A 21,793-nucleotide genomic window follows, 5' to 3' on the forward strand; every position below is an offset into this window, starting at 1 on the left:
ACTATTATTATCCCTACTAGACAGAAGAAGAACCTGAGGCTCAGTGCAGCTCCGTGACTTGCCCGAGATCAGGCAACTAGTAAGCGACAGAATCAGGATTCTAGCGCGCGCTATGAGACAACAGAGGCCTCTTTCTTGACCATGAGGCCACACTGTCAGTTCTACAGATGGGAAAACTGAGGCCCGGGACAGGGCACTAACTTGTCCTGGGAATGGGAATCGCGCCCATTGAGGAGGGCATACAGCACTCTTGCTCTTCCCCCTCTTGGGCCGCGGGGTGCCACTGCGGAGCGGGAGGCGGAGGACGAGAAGCGGAAGCCCTTCCCCCATAAGGTACCGAGAGCCGTTTAGATGCGCTAACTCCCGCCCTAACGGACGGATCCCGCGACGCCAAGGCAACGGCGCGGGCTGGAGAACAGGAAGTGAGTCACCCGGTGGGAGGGACAAATCTGCTACAATCACCAATGGGAGCGCCGCGTCCGCGTTCGCCCCGCCCCGAGGGAGGGGCCGAGCCCGCCTTTTTGCCTTCGCCGCCGGCAGTGTGGGCTGCACTTGGGCGCTGCGGTGGGTAATGGGGGCGCGGGGGCGCGAGGCTGACAGGGAAGGAAGAGGGCCGCTCAGGAAGGCGAGGGGCGGACGGCCGGTGGGGGTCAGGCCCCGGGGGTCGGTCCGCGTGCTGTGCTGCAGTGTGGTTCCGGGGCCCGGGGGCTGGGGCTTCTCAATTCCTGATGGGGAAACTGAGGCCCCGAGAGGGGCGGCAGAGCTAGGTAGACCGGAAGCTAGTCCATCACACGCAGACAGACATTTTAAAAATGTAATATTAGGTGAAAAAATACTTCAAATCATAATATTAGTTGAAACAGCAAAATACAAAATTCTGTCTAAACTGAATAGGTAAAATAGGGCCTTCACTGACCACCCTCTTAGTCTCGCCGGCCTCTGTGCTTCCCCTCTATTTTGGGTACAGAACTTATTACTTTGTACATGTCCACAGCCTCTTATTTTAAAGCCCTGAGGCTGGATGTGTTCAGAATCCCGAATTTCTCGGATTTTCGAAAGGTAATATGGAGCATATATTATATGTTCTGTCATATCTTCAATGGGGTCTGGGGCAATGTCTTGTGATCAAATACATTACTTTTCTCACAGCTAAATATGTGCGTATTTACGCGAAGGGGGTAAACATCAACCATAAATAGTCTCACCTTAGGTCAGATGAGGTTTTCAAACTTAGAAGATTAGTTTTGAGAACTTTTGAGATTTGAGAATTGCAGATAAGGGACCTGGATCATAATTTTATCGTTCACTCATATTTCTCACTAATTCGGACTGAGGCTGCCACAGTTCCTCACCCTGCTTTTTGTATGGTCACTTCCCTGTCTCCATTACTAACGCTGTGTCGCCTTGTGCCCTCTCAGCCTCAGTTTCCTCATCTGTAAAATGGGGTCAGTAATGCTTTCCTCATAAGGCTCTGGGGAGGATGAAATGAGACTGTGAATGTGAAACAATACTGTGTCTAGCATTTGGCACAGATAGTTATGTTTGAGATTTGCTTATTCCACAAACATTTCTATTTTTAAATTATTTGAATGGTGATACACCCTCCTTTCATAGAGACAACTGACTTCTCTGCATAAACAAGCCTATATGTATCTTTCATCCTCATTTTCCCACCCCTTTTCCCCAAATTATAGCATTGTATACTGTTCTATATCTCCTTCTTACTAACATTTATTTTGGCTGTTCCTTAACATACTTATATAATTTTCTTTTTTTTTTTATTAAGATAAGTTACCCACCTATAAAAATGTGTGATATAAGTTTGAAGAACAAAAGCACAGTGAACACCCATCCACACACCACCAAGTTAAGAAATAGTACATTGTCATATCCTCAAAGCCTCCACTGAATCCTTTTCTTCCCTCCCTAAAGATAACTACTGCCCTAAATATTGTGTTATCATTCCCTTGTTTTTCCTTGTACTTTTTAGTATCTATGTATCTCTCATGAATGCAGTGTACGGTTTTGCTAGTTTTTAGATTTTATATAAATGGGATCCGAATATATATTTTGTGTGACTTGATTTTTGCACATAACATTACATTTATGAGATGCATCCATGTTACTATGAGTAGCTCTATTTCATTGCTGTTTTGAATTCCATGGTATGATTATAAAGTCTTTATGTAGGTGTTCTTCAGTTGATTGGCACTTATACTGTTGCCAGATTTTTGCTATTACATCATGCTTCATAAACATACTTCCTGGGGTAAATGTGGAAGTTTCTGTACGGTATATACCTAATAGTAGATTTCTGGGGATATCAGATTTTTAGTGATATCAAATCAATGTCTGAAGTGGTTATAAGGGCTTATACTCTACCAGCAGTGGATGAAAGTTTCAGCCTCAGCCATTCTTAAGAATTTATGCCTTTCTGGTGACAGGTAAGACATAATGACTGGTTTTAATACTCATTTGCCTGATGACATTGAACATTTCTTTATGTATTTATTAGTCATTTGTGCATTCTCTTCATAAATTTTCTCTTGCTCATTTTTCTCTTACATTGCCTTCCCCCTACTGATTTGTAAGATTTCTTTATATATTCTGAATCTTTTGTGTGTGGCTTAAATGTGTTTCAGATACCTTCCAGTTTGAGCTTGTCTTTTGTCTCTCTGTCTCTCTCTGTCTCTGTCTCTCTCTCCCCCACTTTCTGTATTTTTGATTAACAGAGGATCTTAATTTTAACAAAATCGGATTTATCAGTATATTCTTTTATGGTTTGTACTTTTCATATCTTTTAAAGAAATTCTGCTTTCCCTACCTTTGGGTCATAAAGATATACTCCTATATTGTTGTCTAAAAGTTTTATTGTGTTTCCTTTCTTATGACCTTAATCCTCAAGAATTGAGTTTTGTGCATAATGTGAAGTAAGGGTCTAGTTTTATTTTTTTTCACATATGAATAATGGGTTGTTCTGGCACCTTTCATTGAAAAGTCTGCTTTGATCTGGAGTTCCATTTCTTCAACATATCAAGTATCCATATATGTATACATTTCTATTTCTTAGTTGTCTGTTCTGTTCCATTGGCCTTATTTGTCCATTTCTGTACGATTATCACCCTTTATTCATTACTCTACCTGTATAATAAGTCGTGGTACCTGGTAGGACAAGTCCTCCTGCCTTTATCTTCTCTAAGAATGTCTTTGCTGCTTTGCCTTTACATTTTCTATGTAAATTTTAGAACCATCTTGTCAAATCACACACAGACATGTACACAAAGCTTGTGAGGATTTTGATTGGAATTGTATTGATTCAATTGCATTGGATCAATTTGGATTTTAAAGTGATTGCTTTGAACATTTCATCCTTAAGTGTTATGTGTGCTGTGGGTTTTTGTAGAAGTTTCCTTCTATTCCAAGTTTGTTAAAGAGTTTTTAGTATGAACAAATGTTGAATTTTATCAACTATATTTTCTGCATCTATTAAGATGATTGTATGCTTTTTCTCCTTTCTATTAATGTGGTGGCTCACACTGATTGGTTTTTCTCTCGTGCCACAGCTTTATTGAGATGTTATTGACATATGACATTTTTTTTTTAAACATCTTTATTGGAGTGTAATTGCTTTACAATGGTTTGTTAGTTTCTGCTTTATAACAGAGTGAATCAGTTATACATATACATATATCCCCATATCCCCTCCCTCTTGCGTCTCCCTCCCTCCCACCCTCCCTATCCCACCCCTCTAGGTGGTCACAAAGCACCGAGCTGATCTCCCTGTGCTATGCGGCTGCTTCCCACTAGCTATCTATTTTACATTTGGTAGTGTATATATGTCCATGCCACTCCCTCACTTTGTCCCAGCTTACCCTTCCTCCTCCCCGTGTCCTCAAGGCCATTCTCTAGTAGGTCTGCGTCTTTATTCCCGTCTTGCCCCTAGGTTCTTCATGACCATTTTTTTTGTTTGTTTTTTAGATTCCATAAATATGTGTTAGCATACGGTATTTGTTTTTCTTTCTGACTTACTTCACTCTGTATGACAGACTCTAGGTCCATCCACCTTACTGCAAATAACTCAGTTTCTTTTCTTTTTATGACATATGACATTTGATGGACTTTCAGATGTTTAACCATTGCTGGGATAAACCACACAATATATCGTCCTTTTTACAGTGCTAGGTTCAGTGTGTTAACATTTTTGCTATGTTCATGAAAGATAACGGATTTTCATTTTACCTTCTTTTGAAGTCTTTGTTAGGTTTCAGTGCCCAACTTATGTCAGCCTCATCAGATGCTTTGGGGATGGTTGGTTCTTTTTCTGGCTCTGGGATAGTTTATGTAACATTTGAAGTGATTTGTTTCTAGAATGTTTGGTAGGATTTCTTGATAAATCCATTGGGACCTGAAGTGTTCTTTGTGGGAAGATAAATTTCCCATAAAATGTCTTTAATGGTTATGAAATTGTTTAGGTTTTTAAATTATCTTTAGTCAGTTTTGAATGAATTTCCTATGACTTTGTACATATTTAAAATACAGATTATTTTAAGTTGTCTATAATATCTTTTTAAAATGTTTGTGTCTGCAATTAGTTTCCTTTTTTCATTCCAAATATTATTTATTTATAAGTTTTCTCTCTCTTGGAAAATCTTGTCAGAGGTTTGTCACTTTTTTTTTTTTTTTTTTTTTTAGGTCTTGCAGTGGAGCCTGAGAATTTTCATTTCTTATTTATTTATTTATTTATTTATTTTGGCTGTGTTGGGTCTTCGTTTCTGTGTGAGGGCTTTCTCTAGTTGTGGCAAGCGGGGGCCACTCTTCATCGCGGTGCGCGGGCCTCTCACTATCGCGGCCTCTCTCTCTTGTTGCGGAGCACAGGCTCCAGACACGCAGGCTCAGTAATTGTGGCTCACGGGCCTAGTTGCTCTGCGGCATGTGGGATCTTCCCAGACCAGGGCTCGAACCCGTGTCCCCTGCATTGGCAGGCGGATTCTCAACCACTGCGCCACCAGGGAAGCCCGAGGTTTGTCACTTTTATTAAGTGTTTTCAAAGAATAATTTTGGTTTTATTGATCTTTTCAGATATGCACTTATTTTCTATTTCATTAATTTCTGGTCTTTATTATTTTCTTTCTTTAACGTTCTTTGGATTTAATTTGCTGTTATTATTTTTATAGCTTCTTCAGATGGATGTCTAACTAATTTTCACACCCCCCTCCCAAAAAATATATATATATAAACATTTAAGGCTATTAATTTCTCTCTTCTGTTTTAGTTGCCTCCCACCAATTTCTATGTGTAATATTTTATTTTCAGTTCAAAATATTTTCTGATTTCCATTAACAATTCCTCTTTGATAAAGGATTATTTAGGAGTGTGTTTCTTAAATTTTAAACAGTTTTTCTACTTTTCTTTCTGTTTCTGGTTCCCACCTTTATTGCATTGCAGTCAGAGAACATGTTCTGTATGAGACCAGTCTTTTACAGTTTGCTAAGACTTGCTTTCTGACCCATATGTGGCAATTTGCAAAACTGTTCCAGGTATGCTTGAAGATTGTGTATTCTGTGGCTGTTGAGTACAATGTTTTATGCATGTCCATCACATTAAGCTTTTTGTTGTGTTTTACAAATCTTCTCTATACACACATTTTTTGTTCATTCATCAATGATGGAGAGGGATATGTTAGAATCTCCCACTATGGTTATGGATTTGTATGTTTATTTTCATAGGTCTGTTAATTGTTTTGAGGTTCTGTTATTATGTGCTTAAATATTTAAAATTGTTGTGGCTTCTTTGGAACTGAACCTTTTTATCATTTTATGGGGACCATCCTTATCTCTAGTAATGCTTTCTGCCTTAAAGTCTATTTTGTGTCATATTAATATAGCCACACCAGCTCTCTTTTGGTTAGTTCACAGAGTGTATATTTTCCTATCCTTTTACTGTAAAATTTTTGGTATTCTTATGTTTTAGAAGTAACTGCTATGTCATATAGCTAGGTTTTATTAATTATTCAATTTGACAAGTTTTTGATCTGGTTTAACAGCCTGGCTCTATCATCTACTTAAAGACCCTTAGTTTGGAAAGCATGAATCTCCAGAGTTTCTAGGATAAAAGTCCAAATTCCTCAGCCCAGCATATTCTGTTCTTGTGTCTGGAACAATCACTGGCGAATAAGGGGTACTCAATACCTAAAACTAGAATGGATGAATGAAGGTACCTGATCCTAGTGATAGGAAGTAGACGTGGCAGAACTTGGGGGCTGGCTGGATCTCGTCAGCCTCAGAGGAGAGCAGGATCAGGGTTTGATGCTCAGGTCTGTGGTGTCTGTATGTCTGCGTGGACTGTACCACCCAAACCAGATGATTCTCGGAGAGGACTCGCGGGGAGGAAGGGGTCGAGGAAGGAGAAGATGAGTCTGGTTTGGGATTGGTTGAGGTTGAGATGCTGGTGAGATATTCTCGAGGAGAGCTAGCAGGCAGTCAGAGAAGCTGGTCATGAGATGGTGCATCTTCCCAGTTCTGAGGCCCAGCTGATGATGCCGTTTAAAAAGAACAGGAACTAGCCTTCTTGCGTATCTCCTAGTGCTAGTTCTTGGCAAACCCTTGGTAGTCATATCTCATTTAAACTGCATCTTATTCTTTAAAGATCGTATTATCCCCATTTTATAGAAGAAAAGACTGAGATTAAGCATATTAGCTAAAAATGTGTCTGTGTATATTTGCCTAAGGTAACAGTGACTTTCTTATAAGATCATGGCACCACCTGAAGTGGATGTTAAAACCTCAGAATTTCAAGCCCCTCTGCAGTCAGAACCTCCAGAAAAGACCTGGGGATCTGCATTTTTTTTTTTAATTATTTATTTATTTATTTATGGCTGTGCTGGGTCTTCGTTTCTGTGCGAGGGCTTTCTCTAGTTGTGGCAAGGGAGGGCCACTCTTCATCGCGGTGCGCGGGCCTCTCACTGTCGCGGCCTCTCTTGTTGCAGAACACAGGCTCCAGACGCGCAGGCTCAGTAATTGTGGCTCACGGGCCCAGCCGCTCCGCGGCATGTGGGATCTTCCCAGACCAGGGCTCGAACCCGTGTCCCCTGCATTGGCAGGCAGATTCTCAACCACTGCGCCACCAGGGAAGCCCGGATCTGCATTTTTAATACACAGGTTGATTATTAAAATCAGGCGGGTCTGGCAGGCACAGGTCTCAAAGCCACCTGTCTAGTTCTCACCCTGAGGTCTTAGCCGCTGCACTGCGCCACCTCTCTGTGGCAGGGGCAGGCTTTTTGATCAGGGCTTGTGCAGTCCTTTTATCAGCTCTGATCTTTGTGGTTTGTGGAAAGATAGCATTTTAGTAGAGAGCAGGAGATTTTGAAAAACACCCTGCAGTCCTAGCATGACAGTTGTTTTATTAGTGGTTTGGGAAAGGGGAAGGAAACTAGCATTTATTAAGTGTGTACTGGTAGTTCTCTAAGCAGTGAAAGTTATTCTGATTTTATAGTGAGAAATGGGGCCTCAGCTAAATTTATCCCAGGCCATAGATCTGGTAGGAGGCTGAGCCAAGTTTCAGACCCAGAAGTGTCTACTAGTAAAAATAGCTAAAATTTTTTTTTAGTGTCTAGTCTGTTACCATGCTCTTATATGTATTTTTTTATTGAGGTATAGTTGATATACAATATTATATAAGTTTCAGGTGTACAACAGAGTGATTCACAATTTTTAAAGATTATACTCCATTTATAGTTGTTATAGGCTTTTATGTGTATTTACTCATTTAATCCTCATAGTAATTCTAGGGAAGACATTTCTATCACTATTCTCACTTAACAGATCAGAAACTGAAGCACGTGGAGGTTAAGTGTCCCCGTTTCACACGCCTCCGTGGTGGAGCCGCCTGTGAATCCAGGCTTTCTGGCTGCTTCCAGAGTTCACACTTCTCACCACTGCCCAGTACTAATTTGCCTCACCCCTGACTCGTGTCCTTTTCATCTTTGTACTATTCATCGTGATGAACTAGATTTTAAAAACCATAACACACTTTTATCTGTTAATGTAAATTGGAACGGACCGTGGAATGTTGCTTTTGGTGTGCTCAGACATGACTGGATTGCCTTTGCTTCTTTTTTCAGTTCCTCCATCCATGCAGGGCAGCACGAGGAGAATGGGCGTCATGACTGATGTCCACCGGCGATTCCTCCAGCTGCTGATGACTCACGGCGTGCTGGAGGAGTGGGACGTCCAGCGCTTGCAGAAGCACTGCTATAAGGTCCATGACCGTGAGTATCGTTTCCCTGTTCCCAGGCTGCTCTGCCACCGTGTGATCAGGGGCTAGTGACACTGGACTAATACCATGTACCCAGTCAACCGATATTGCTGACCTGGGTGTTCAAGTCTCTCACCATCTCGTGCCAGCCCACCTTTCTCATCTCATCTTCAACTTTTTATTTTTTTTAAAGCAAATCTGACATTGAGCCCAGTGGCTAAGAACTTGGACTCTGAAGCTGGATAGTCATGCTTCACACCAAAGCTCTAGCACCTTCTCCAGTCCAAGTTGCTTCATCTCTATAATGAGGATAATTATTTGTACTTCACACCTGGGGTGATTCAGAGGATTAAGAGACATAATACATACAAAACACCTGGCACGGACATAATACATACAAAACACCTGGCACGGAAGGCGCTGCATTGGCTATTGATAGGAAGAGGGCACCTTAGCACAGGGGTGAAGGGCACAGCCTTGGACTTGGCCAAATTGGTGAAGTGCCATCCCTGCCCTGTGCCAGCTGTGGGCATTGGGAGCATCTTCTCAGTGGGTTGTTGGGAGGGGTAAATAAGATAACACATGCAGAGCACTTAGAGACAGGACCTGGTTTCAATAACTGGAGGTAGCGGTAGAAGCAAGAGGATCCATTCTGATAGATCAGTGAAATCAATATTGGTAGATCTTATTGAGTGAGTGTCAGTATGGGTAGATCTTGTTGAGTGAAAAAGAAAGTTGATAAATTATACCTGTTGTATGATGTCATTGTGCTAAGTGTTTTTGTAAAACTTCACGATCTTTATTGTTCATGAATACATACATCTGTGTGTAAAAATATAAAAGTGGATTCTAGAAGGATGTGCAGTACACCGTAAGGTGCTTGCCTTTGGGGAGAGGAGGAGTGGGATCGTTTTGTCAGTAGAAATCAAAGGATACTTCATCGTTACCCTGTTTTGTTCTTTTATTTAAAAAAAGACTTAAACATGGCATTGTCAGCATAGTCTAATGGTTGTCCTTCTGATTGATTAACAGGAATTTAAGTATTTGTTTTTTATTCTATGTTTTTGTCTTTCTGTATTTTTAATTTTCAAAAGAAGTAGTCAGCTAAGTCGAGAGGGGTGGGGAAAGGTGTGGGAGGGGCCCTGGGTGCACTGGTGAAGGGACCCAAGACGAGGTGCCACATTTCGAGAACTGCAGTCTGTGGCCTGACAGAGGCAGAAGCCAGATCCCTAGGAGCTGAGGGGGGAAGGGCAGTAAGAGGGAAGACAGTGAGTAGAGAAGCAGTACCTTCCTGATGTGTAGAAGAAGGAAGACTTAAGAGGGTGGCATTTAGAGAAGAGGCAGGGTTTGAAGCGGCTGCTCCAGTGAGGTGTTCACGGGAACTTCTGGGAGCTGGATGGTGTACATCAACAAATGAAAAGCTTGGAGGGGCCCCACAGTAAGGAATCCTTTTAAACTCTGTTTAATCTTCCGTGTCCAAACTTAACTGACCTACAAACCTTGGGAAACTCTGGACAAGAACATATGCCGTGTGGGAAGAGAACAGGTTCTTGTGGTACGTAGGTTTACAGGTTATGAAGAACTCATAATTGTACACCATAGTAATGGGTTTTGTTTTTTTTTTTTAATTTAATTCTGTGGACATTGCAGACTTCTAGAAGGATTTGAAGCAGGAGAGTGACATAATTATTGCTGTGTTTGAGACTCTCCTTCTGGTGAAAATATGTTTGCTCGAATTGCCTGTACTGTGGTGGATCGGGGTCTTTGGTGAGAGCCTCCTTTATGGAAGGGGAATATTACGTCTGTCAAGCTACCTTCTCTTGCTCTTTAAAAAACACAGCAGGACTTTAAACCTGGCCCTCAATGTCCTTTAGTGATGGGCAGAATCATGCTTTTCTTAATTTTACGTACGTGACAGTTCCTTTTCCCTTTTAGTTTCTCATCTAAGTCTTGAGTGTGAGCTTTATTGTTGATGGGGAAGTTTCAGAGCTCACTGCAAGAAGCTATATGATGCCTAAGTACTTAGAATGAAAGTGTTTTTGCCTTTATTTGACCTTTAAAGTTGTCATGACCTAATTTAGGAAAGTCCTGTAAAATGTGTCTAGGAATTGATTTATTCTTCACACTTTATGTACCATTTCTGGGCATCAAGATATGGTTATGGCTAGGGTAGTCAGGATAGAACTATCGGTGTTTTCTCCCATCCTTCATTAAAAAAAAAAGAGAGAGAGAAAAGCTTGTTTCCAAGTGTTAATGTTATTTGAGGGATTTTTAAACTGAGGGATGATGGAATGAAATTATCTAAAATTAAGTAAAAACTTGTAAGACCAATATTATTAATCTCCTATCTTTTGAAGAGATTCCTAGGAAATTCCCCTTTTACCAACTAGAAAAATATTTAGGTTCTCAGAGAATGACGAAACAAAGGAGTATTTGAAACTGCAAGTTTCAGTTTCCCAGAGCATTTGTCCCTTTTATCAAAGCACTTCCTATTCTGGGCTCTTGCTTGGGCTCTCCTTTTACTGTCATTAGGGGAAGACCAACTCCCCACATCTGGCTAGTGAAGAATTTTGATTTTTTTTCTGATGTCCTGGTATAAAGCCTTGGCCTTTCTTCCTGGCATTGGAGCACCTTAGATTTTGAACCAGGGCTTGTGTACAAGCATGTGACCATCCAGCACCATTTCCTGAGACTCTCCAGTGGGCCAGGCCTCTGTGCAAGGACTGATGACACAGATAAACTTTTGCTTCGCCTTGGGTTTCGTGAGTCAGACATGGAATAGACACGGAATCAGACGATTCCAGTATGAGCCCCCTTGATAGCAGTAGGTACAGGAGGCCTGGGGAGTGGTGGTTAAGAAGACTTGGATTTGAGGATTTCCACTTTAGACCAAGATGGAGTAACAGGGACTGATTTACCTTCCTGTCTGAAACAATCAAAAGATGGACAAAAACATGCAACACTGGACATTAGTCAGTGAAGGACAGTGATCTCTTGAGAGGTTTTTCCCTCTTGACACCAAATATGCATTTTTTTCCCAGCACTACCTCCCCAGTTCTCTGGACACCAACTTGGGTGTCCAAGAACTCAATTCAGTTCTGACACTACCTACCTGGAGTTAGAGTCAGATCCCACCAGTGAGGGGCTTAGTCCCACGAGACTGCCCCTACTTACGATGCCAGTCTCAAGTCCTGGGCCACCCATACTTCTGACTGGCTATAAATCAGGGTTCTCATGATGCCCTCCTCAGGTTCAATACATTGGTAGAATGGCTCACGGAACTCAGGAAGACACTTTACTTGCATTTGCTGGTTTACTATAAAGGATACAACTCAAGAACAGCCATATGGATAAGATGCATAGGGCAGGCTGCTGGGGGCAGGAGTGGTTTGGAGCCTCCGTGCCCTCTCTGGGTGCTCTACGCTCGTAGCACCTGGATGTGTTCACCATCCCGGAAGTTCTCCAGGTCTCAACATTTAGGGATTTTTTTAATGGAGGTTTTATCACGTAGTCATGATTGATTAAATCACTGGCTGTGGGTGATTAGCTCAATCTCCTCTGCCCAGAGTTGTGGGATGGGGCCGAAAGTTCCAGGCATGTAATCAAGGCTTGGTCTTTCTGGCAACCAGCCCCCATCCTGAAGTTATTTAGGGACCTGCCAAGAGTCATCTCATTAGAACAAAAGACATGCCTATCACTTTATCACTCAGGAAATTCCAAGTGTTTTAGGAGCTCTGTGCCAGGAACCAGGGACAAAGAGCAAGTATCCTTCTTTCTTTTTTTTTTTTTAAAACATCTTTATTGGAGTATAATTGCTTTACATGGTGTGTTAATTTCTGCTTTATACAAAGTGAATCAGTTATACGTATACATATGTCCCCATATCTCTTCCCTCTTGCATCTCCCTCCCTCCCACCCGCAAGTATCTTTCTTATACCACAGGGAGAATTGGGGTGCGCACTACAGTTGCCTCCGGTCACTGCTGTGAGAGCACTTTCAGGCCATGGCATAGGGGAAACCAGGCAGAGCTAGACAGACTCTCTGAGTTGAGGAGATGGAGCTGAGAGTTCAAGGAGATGAAAGCAGCTAGGGTTTGTAGGACAGAACTGTACTGGAGAAGAGAGATGCACAGAGAGAAAAGTAGAGATCTATAGAGTACCCCTCCACCCCCATCAAGGATCCAGCTGAGAACTGATCAGCAAGGGAACTACCTGAGGCTAAGGAAAGAACCAGTTGAAAGAAAGAGTTAGGGAAACAATGTGGCATGTTCACACGGGGCTGGGAATAGTGCCTATTCCAGGCCCAAATGGCTTCCCTGGTGAATTCTACCAAACATTCAAGGAAGAAGTAATACCAATTCCACCCTTGCTCTTCCAGAAAATTGAAGAGAAGAGAACACTCCCAACTCATTCTATTAGGCTTGTGTTATCCTGATACTAAAACCAGACAAAGACATTGCAAGGAGAGAAGACTAAAGACCAGGATCCCTCATGAACGTAGATGCTAAAATTCTAAACACAATTTTTGCCAATCTCATTCAGCAATATATAAAAAGGATGATGTAATATGACCAAGTGGGGTTTACCCCAAGAATGCAGGGTTGGTTTAGCATTTGAAAATCAATCCATGTAATTCACCACATTAACAAACTAAAAAAGCAAAACCATATGATCATCTCAGTAGGTGCAGAAGAAGCATTTGACAAAATCCAACATCTACCCAGGCATGATGAAGCAGAAGTTTTTTTTTTGTTTTTTGTTTTTAATTTATTTATTATTTATTTGTTTATTTATTTTTGGCTGCATTGGGTCTTCGATGTTGGGTCTTCATGGCTGCGCACAAGCTTCCTCTAGTTGGGGCGAGCGGGGGCTACTCTTTGTTGCGGTGCGCGGGCTTCTCATTGCAGTGGCTTCTCTTGTTGCAGAGCTTGGGCTCTAGGCGCGCAGGCTTCAGTAGTTGTGGCACGCGGGCTCAGTAGTTGTGGCTCGCGGGCTCTAGAGCGCAGGCTCAGTAGTTGTGGCGCACGGGCTTAGCTGCTTCACAGCATGTGGGATCTTCCCGGATCAGGGCTTGAACATGTGTGCCCTGCATTGGTAGGCGGATTCTCAGCCACTGTGCAACCAGGGAAGTCTCGAAGCAGAAGTTTCTTACAGAAAGCTAAAGAGATCCTCAGGAACAGTGTGTAAGCAAGATAAACAGGACCTCAGGCCTTAGAGCAGGAGAGAGGAATCAACAACTGTCTGCACAGAGTTGAAAAATCCAACATCTATTTCTGATTAAAAAAAAAAAAAAGAAAACCCTCAGCAAGTAGGAAAAGAAGGGAACTTCCTCAACCCAATAAAGGGGATCTATGTAAAACTACAGCTAACATATTTAATTGTGAGAGACTGAATACTTTTCCCCTAATATCAGGAGCAAGACAGGAATGTCCATTCTCATCATTTCTGTTCACCGTTGTACTAGAGGTTCTAGCCAGTGCACCCAGGCAAGGGAAAAAAAAAAAATCCACATTGGAAAGGAAGACGTAAAAGTGTCTATTCACAGACATGATCATCGTAGAAAATGTGATGGAATCTTTGAAAAAGCTACTAGAACTAATAAGTGGGTTTAGTAAAGTTATAGGATACAAGATCAATATACAAAAATCAGTTGCATTTCTGTGTGTTAGCAGTGAATCATCAGAAACTGAAAAATTTTTTTAAAGCACCATTTATAATAGCATCAAAAATATGAAGTACTTAGGAATAAATCTGACAAAAATTTGTAAGGCCTGTAAACTGAAAACCACAAAATATTGCTGAGAGAAATTAAGGGAGATCTAAATAGATGGAGAGACATGCCATGTTCATGGGCTGGAAAATTCAGTATTGCTAAGATATCAGTTCTCCCCCAAATGATATATAGATTCAACTCAATTTCAGTCAAATTGAAACCGCTAGGTGGCGTTTCGGGGAGGGCTCCGAGGAGCTCCGGTTCTTTACGTCTCAGTGCAGAAAGAATTCAGTGAGAGGCAAAGGGATAAGTAGTGATTTATTAGAATAGGACGCTGTGAGGTTACAAGTAGCGGACGGGCAAGAGGGTGCCGTCCGCTGAGAACTTAGTGGGCCACAGTTTTATAAGCAAAGGAAAAGTGGAGAGGGGGAAAAGGCCACCCTTTTCCTCATTCTAGAGTAGACGTCAGGCTTCCCTCATCAGCTCCTCCTCCAGGTTGGCCAGGGGAGTTTTCTTGTCCCTACTTGGTCAAGCCAGGACTGTTGTGGCACTATGGAAATGAGCAGAAAGGCGGTAACATATGCTAAAACTGGTAAATCATCTCAGGTTTTGGTATAATGTCACCTTTTCCTTATATTTTTGTTTTTAGTACATGCAGAGGAGCGTATCCTAGGAATCATTAACTTACTGAGTCAGGATATGGGTTAGGCTGTGGGTCTCATGCCACCATTGTTTTACTGTTTTGGGGTGTGTCTCATACTTCTGTTGCATGGTTTTGTTGCTAAGCAAGTCTGCTTTCTTGAGTCATCATTAACTCACAGAGGTCGCCGATACTTTTTTCTTTACTTACAATCCCCTAGCGGGATTAACTATTTAATTACAGTAAGTCCCCTACATACAAACAAGTTCCGTTCCAAGAGCGCGTTCTTAAGTCCAATTTGTTCGTAAGTCCAGCAAAGTTAGCCTAGGTACCCCAACTAACACAATCGGCTATATAGTACTGTACTGTAATAGGTTAGTAATACTTTTCACAAAAATAGTACATAAAAAACAAACAAAAAATAAAGAAAACATTTATAATCTTACAGTATAATACCTTGAAAAGTAACAGCAGTACAGTACAACAGCTGGCATACAGGGGCTGGTATCAAGTGAACAGGCAAGAAGAGTTACTGACTGGAGGCGGGAGACGATGTGGAAGATGGTAGAGCTGAAGGATTGTCAGCAATAGGAGATGGAGAGCAAGCTGCAATTTCACTCACGCATGACGTTGATGGCACAGGTTCTGGTTCCTTGCTGGGTTCAATTCTATCTACCCTCTTGAAAAACCGATCTGGTGATGTCTGGGTAGTAGGTCCTTTTTTCTTGTCATAGATGACACGGTAGCACTGGATTGCATTCTGAACGGCTGCTGAACCTTCGTGTACCGTGCTACGTTTGGGTCCTGTGCCTCAAAAACTAACAGTGCCTCCTCAGATAAAAAAAATCCCCTTGTCATTTCCTGTGTCGTGAATCTCTTCAATTCTTCGGTTACTTCTTCTTCCTCTTGTCTCTCTTTGTCCTTTCTCTGGGCACGTTCGCATCTTTGAAAGTTCGCAACTTGAAGGTTTGTATGTAGGGGACTTACTGTACCTACTTTGTCCCTTTACTCTGTCCCTATCAAAATCCCAGCAAGGTTTTTTGTAGAAATTGACAAGCTGATTCCAAAATTCACATGGAAATGCAAAGAACCAAGAAGAGCCAAAACTATTTTGAAGAGGGAATCAAACTTGGAGGATTAACTCTGATAAATAAGGTTAATTAAGATTACCTGATTTTAAGACTTATTATATAGCTGCCATATCAAGGCAGTGTAGTATTGGCATAAAGAAAGATATACAGGTCAATGGAATAGAATAGAGAGTCTAGGAATAGACCCACACATAGATGGACAGCTGATTGTTGACGGACATGCGAAGTCAACTCAGCAAAGATAGTCTTTTCAAAAAATGATGCTGAAATAATTGGATATCCATATTCAGAAAAATGAACCCGAGCCATACTTTGCACCCTATACAAAAGTTAACTCAAGATGAATCATATACCTAAACATAAAACCTAAAACTGTCACACTTCTAGAAGAAAATATAGGAAGAAACCTTTGTGACCTTGGGTTAGGCAAAGATTTCTTGGATATGATCCATAAGAGAACGAATCAATAATTGCACTTCAAAATTTTAAAATTCTGCTCTTTAAAATATACCTCTTAGAGAATGAAAAGACAAGCCAAATACTGGGAGAAAATATTTGCAAATCACATATCTGATCAAGGATTTGTATCCAGAACATATAGAGGACTCAAAAAACTCGACAATCAGAAAACATACAACCCAATTAAAAAAGGGACAAAAGACTTGAACAGACACTTCACCAAAGAAGTTATGTGGATGGCAGATGAGCACATGAAAAGATGCTCAGCCTGTCATTAGACCTTAGGGAAATGCAAACTAAAACCACAATGAGAGACTACTACACACCTATCAGAATGGCTACAATTTAAAAGACTGTGTGTATCATGTGTTGGTGAGACAGTGGAAGAACTAACTGGAGCTCTCATCTGCCGTTGGGTGTAAAATGATATAGCCATTTTGAAAAACAGTGTGGCAGCTTCTTGACACAGCCGTTTCTCTCTCATGTACTTGTTTTTAGACTCAAGAGAAGCGAAGATACATGTTCACAGAAAGGCTTGCACGTAAGTCTTCAGAGTAGGTTTACTTGTAATGGCCCCAAACTGAAAAAATCCTACTTGTTCCATCAACAGGCGAACTGATAAATAGACTGTGGTGTTATCCATCTGATGGGCTACTACTTAGCAATAAAAAGGAATGAACCATTGCTACCTGCTACAATATGAATGAATCTCAAAATGGTCATGTCCAGTGGAGAAGCCAAACAAAGGAAAGTATATACTGTATGAACCCATATATAAACAATTCTAGACAACGCATATATGGCTATAGTGACAGAAAGTAGTTCAGTGGTTGCCTGGGGATGGTATAGTGGAGAGTTGTGAGGGGTGGGAGAGAGGGATTACACAGAGACATGAGGAGACTTTTAGGGAGTGATGGATATGCTTATTATCTTGACTGTGGTGATGGTTTCAAGAGTGTATACGTGTTGGGACTTCCCTGGTGGTGCAGTGGTTAAGAACCTGCCTGCCAATGCAGAGGACACGGGTTTGAGCCCTGGTCCGGGAAGATGCCACATGCTGCAGAGCAACTAAGCCCGTGTGCCACAGCTACTGAAGTCAGTGCACCTAGAGCCCATGCTCTGCAACAAGAGAAGCCACAGCAATGAGAAGCCTGTGCACTGCAACGAAGACCCAATGCAGCCAAAAATAAATAAATAAATTTATAAAAAAATAAATAAAAACAAGCAAGAAAAATTAAAAAAAAAAGAGTGTACACGTGTATCACAACTTACTAAATTGTACCCTTTAAAAATTCTATGTCAATTATATCTCAACAAAGCTGTTTAAAAAAAAATCTGCATTTAAACCTACTTCGCTACTTGGTAGCTGTGTAACCTTGATCGTCACTAAACCCCAGAGCTTCATGAATATAATGTGTGGCATGTGCTCCGTGGCCTGTAAGTGCCATGTGGAGGGATAAACAGGTTTCCAAAATGTAGCTCATTCTCTTGGTCTCATAAGGCCCTGTGTTATCTGTGTGGGACTCTAAGGAAATAGATGCAGCATTCAGGAAAAGTATCCTTTCTGTATCCAGGGCTTACCTGGAGAGGCCCCCTTCTTGAAGTCTGACTCCCAAGAGAGTTGGCAAGTAGTTACGGAAAGTTTCATTAGTTCAATTTCCTAAAAACAAAACAAACATGGAAGCCTGAATTTTGAAGCCTTCGAAGGAGGCCCAGGTCCCCTTGGGAAGTTGGTATTCCTGATGATGTTGTCGGGGAATGGTGTTGCCCAGCTTGGGGCTTGAGGGGGCCCTGAACCTGAACCTGACTCTGGGTTGGAATGTGTGTCATTGATCATGTGGCTTTACTGGGCAGGAGCAGAAAGTTGCCACAGCCCCCAGTTTCATGGCAACGAGTCTCTCAAAGTTTTTCGCCTTGTTAAACTATTTTGGGGCTGGTCTTTCTGGTTCTGTTTGGTTGAACAAGTTGGGTTTTAGGGGATCATTGGGCCCAGCCTCCTCGTCTTACAAAGCAGGAAGCAGAAACCCCTGGGAGTCTGGTGTGCTGTGTAGCCCCTTCTCACACAATGGCTCTGGGCCCCGGCGCTGCCCAGTGCTGCCTTCTGAGTCAGTGCCCGATTCTTTGAGGGCCTGCCTTGCCTGAAGCTCCTAGGGTTGCTTTTTAAATTTATTTTTTTATTTTGAAATAGTTCCAAACTCACAGGAGAGTTGTAAGAATAGTACAAAGAACTTTTTCCCCCCTGAATCATTTGAGAGTAGGTTACCAATTTGAAGTTCCATCACCCCTACATTCTTTAGGGTGTGTTTCCTTCTAGCAAAGACATTCTCCTGAATAACCGCAGGATAACCATTAAAATCTGATGTTAACATTGATCCATCACTATGATCTAGTCCACAGACCCCATTGGGGTTTCTCCAGTTGTCCCAATATTGTCTTTTTTAGCAAAGGATCCACCCCAGAGTCATGTGTCACATTTAGTTGTCACATACAATTTGTCCTCAGGACAAATTAGGTAGAATACCTGAAATCTTAGATTAAAAAATTAAGACAACATAATTTCAGTGAGCAGAATAAGTGATATGATGTTCAGGCAAAACACCAGTGAACTGAAGTGCATGTACCAAAAATAGATTAGGGAACACAGTGTCAGAGGAACATTATGGATGATAGATATTTTCCGTTTTTGTCAAACCTCTCATCTGCCCTCTCATCCTAGCTTTGTTTTTCTCATGCGGGTTTACGTGACCGCATCTGCGCTGTTGTCTCTGCAGGCCTCAGGGCTCAGACTCATTGCTGGGTGGCACGTGTCAGTGGTGAGGCGGTGGTGCTGTCCGCCTTTCAGTTCAGTATTCCATCCTGTATCTGCAGTCGCGTTTATACGCACCTTCTCTTTCCACGGAGGACTCAGCGATGATTAGACGCTGGCTCCAAATAAGTTTTCCTCCTGCTTTTAATGATTTCATTGTACATTTCTCCCCTTTGGCCGAGATGAACAGTTAATAAGTTTACTGCTGTCTTTCTGCTTGCCTTTCCAGTTAATCAAAGCCTGCTTGCCTTTCCAGTTAATCAAGGGGGATTAGGCTTGTGACCGTAATTGAAAAGTGGCATAAAATTAGCATGAAAAGTAACATCTCAAACGCAACTTGATGAATATTTCAACATGCAGAATTTCATAACAGGCAGTTGTGATGTGCTCAGACCAGAGTCTTTGGGTTCTGGAAGCTCTGCAGCCACGAGGAAACAAACTCTTGTGGCTTTCACATCTCTGGCTCTTGAAGGACTCACTGTGTCCAAGTTCCAGCCGGCCCTTGATGACTGTGTGGTGCAGGAACCCAGCGAGGAGATGGTCCCCAGCAGCCCTTCCAGGCCAGTGTGGGTTTGCTGAGCCGGGGCCTCTGTGTGCTCCACGCTCTCCCAAAGTGTGGGCTTCATTTGCTCCAGGAAGTGTTTTATACTGGATCCCAACCACGAGGGAGGGTGTGTTGGTGTGTGGGAGCACTGGGAGTGGATTCTTCAGCAGGATTACCACACACACCACTGGCAGCAATAGGGAAGCCATTTCTTGAAGACAGGTTCAAATCAGGGACTTGGGAAAGTTTGTTTTTTTCACTTTCTCAGTCTCCGCTTTCTGTTTTATAGCGGAGATCTTACCTACCTAATGGAAAAGTCATGAGTGTTAAACAGGGAACTTAGGTGAAGCGCCTGGCACAGAGTACTTCCTGCTCCACGTCCAGCGCATGCACCTTGCTGCCCCTTCCTTCCTGTATGGCCCGCCCCCTACCATCTACTCTCAGATCCCGGGGCTGGGGTTGGGGGTGGGAACTCACCTCAGAAGATCCAGGATGTTGGTAAGTAGGGTGAAAGGAATTGTTATGTAGACCATAGGCTGCGTTTCTCACGCTGGGATTTTCTCAGAAATCCTCGTGGAAGGAGATCACGAGTGCAGGTGCTGAGTGGGAGTGTGAGTGACAGGAAGGCCAGCGCGACCGAGAGTAGAGCGATGGAGGCACACGGGAGCCACTGGTGGCTTCCAGGTTGGTGGGGGTGGCGCGGGTTATCTGGCTTCACCCTGGCTGCGTGTGGAGGACGGGTGGGGGGCTAGGGTGGACGCTGGGAGGCTGGAGGAGGCTGTGTCACACTCCAGGGGCAAGGTGCTGCGGACTCAGAGGGGGGCTGCAGTGAACCGGACGAAAGTGGCCAGCGTCATCTTTCTGACGGCACCACAGGCCTGCTCGTGCCTTTCAGCCACCTTCCTCACCCGTGCCGGGAACAGGGTGCTGAGCCAAGTCCCCCGTATACAGAGTGTGGACATAAGTGAAGACCACTCAGATGAGAACAGGCAAGGGCTGTTTATTCAGAGCTTGCTCTAGCAGGGGGACTTGTGTTTTGGAGACTTGCTGGCAGGCAGAGGAGTGGGAAAGCTGTATAGAGGAACAAAGGGAAGGCTTCAGCTGTGCCCAGATTGGAGGCCGTCGGCTCGGGAAGCTGGAGGCAGGCAGTCTAGAAGCAGGACAGGCTGTGATTGGTTGGGGGAGCACACCTGGCTTTCTCTGGTTGGCCCTAAGTTGGAAGCAGGGACAAAAATTAGGGAAGCTGTCAGTTATTAATCAAGACCTGGTCATTTTTTTTTAATATAGATTATTTTATTTTATTATTTATTTTTGGCTGCATTGGGTCTTCATTGCTGCGCGCGGGCTTTCTCTAGATGTGGTGAGCGGGGGCTACTCTTCATTGCGGTGCATGGGCTTCTCATTGCAGTGACTTCTCTTGTTGCGGAGCACAGGCTCTAGGCGCGTGGGCTTCAGTAGTTGCGGCACTCGGGCTCAGTAGTAGTGGCTCCCGGGCTCGAGTGCAGGCTCAGTAGTTGTGGCGCAAGGGCTTAGTTGCTCCGCGGCGTGTGGGATCTTCCAGGACCAGGGCTCGAACCCGTGTCCCCTGCATTGGCAGGTGGATTCTTAACCACTGCACTACCAGGGAAGCCCAAGACCTGGTCGTTTTGAGCCAATTATTACAGAGGTTATGGCTGGCTTCCTGAGCTGGTTGCTAGAGATAGTGGTCTGACCTCCTACACGTCTAAATTATAGGTAGCAGGCTGGCTTCCTGGGCTGGTTACTCTAGGTGGTGGGTTGGTTCCCTGGGCTGGTTGTTGCAGATTGTGGATCAGAGCCCTGTTTCTATAACGTTTATTGTCCGTTTGTATATTCAGTCTCTCAGAAGAAGGTGTGTGACACAGTCTGTTCCTTTGAGTTGTTTGCAGTCCAGCTTCTGAGAAACCACAACCGCTTATCCGGTGGGTCAGGGGACGGAGTGGCCTCTGCAGTCACCATGTCTCTTTATGGCAGGGCTCCAGCCCACACCAGAATTTGAAAACTGTTGGAGTGTCATTGGGATCTAGCTTATAGTCAGAGCCCTGAGCTAATCTCCGTTGTCACAAGACACTACCATTTTTCTCTTTTTTGATTCAGACTCCTGGGGGTTAAGGCATCAAGTTATGTTGTTGAGCGTCGAAATATTTTTTTAACCTTTTATTATGGAGAAAGAAAGGTAGAGAGAATAATACAACGCAGCCTCATGTACACATCACCCAGTTAAAATGATAACTCATGACTAATCTTGTTTTATCTGTGCTCCTGATTAC

General features: G+C 43.0%; 1 protein-coding gene across 3 annotated transcripts in view; it reads left to right on the forward strand.

Moving 5' to 3' along the window:
- The first annotated feature begins 501 nt into the window (after positions 1–501).
- NSMCE1 (NSE1 homolog, SMC5-SMC6 complex component) overlaps positions 502–21,793 on the forward strand; it is a 35,637-nt gene continuing 14,345 nt past the window's right edge. Inside the window, exons 1-2 of one of the 3 annotated variants that reach the window (XM_007186324.3) lie at positions 502–564; positions 8,120–8,266. In XM_007186324.3, coding sequence (XP_007186386.2) covers positions 8,131–8,266 — 136 coding nt within the window. In that variant the 5' untranslated portion in view covers positions 502–564; positions 8,120–8,130. Of the gene's footprint in view, positions 565–1,036; positions 1,060–2,421; positions 2,445–8,119; positions 8,267–21,793 lie in introns of those variants that run through there. The other 2 variants (XM_057528617.1, XM_007186325.3) reach the window with 2 other exon arrangements.

The sequence above is a fragment of the Balaenoptera acutorostrata genome, chromosome 15 (genome assembly GCF_949987535.1).
Source record: "Balaenoptera acutorostrata chromosome 15, mBalAcu1.1, whole genome shotgun sequence".
Taxonomy (NCBI): Eukaryota; Metazoa; Chordata; class Mammalia; order Artiodactyla; family Balaenopteridae; genus Balaenoptera; species Balaenoptera acutorostrata.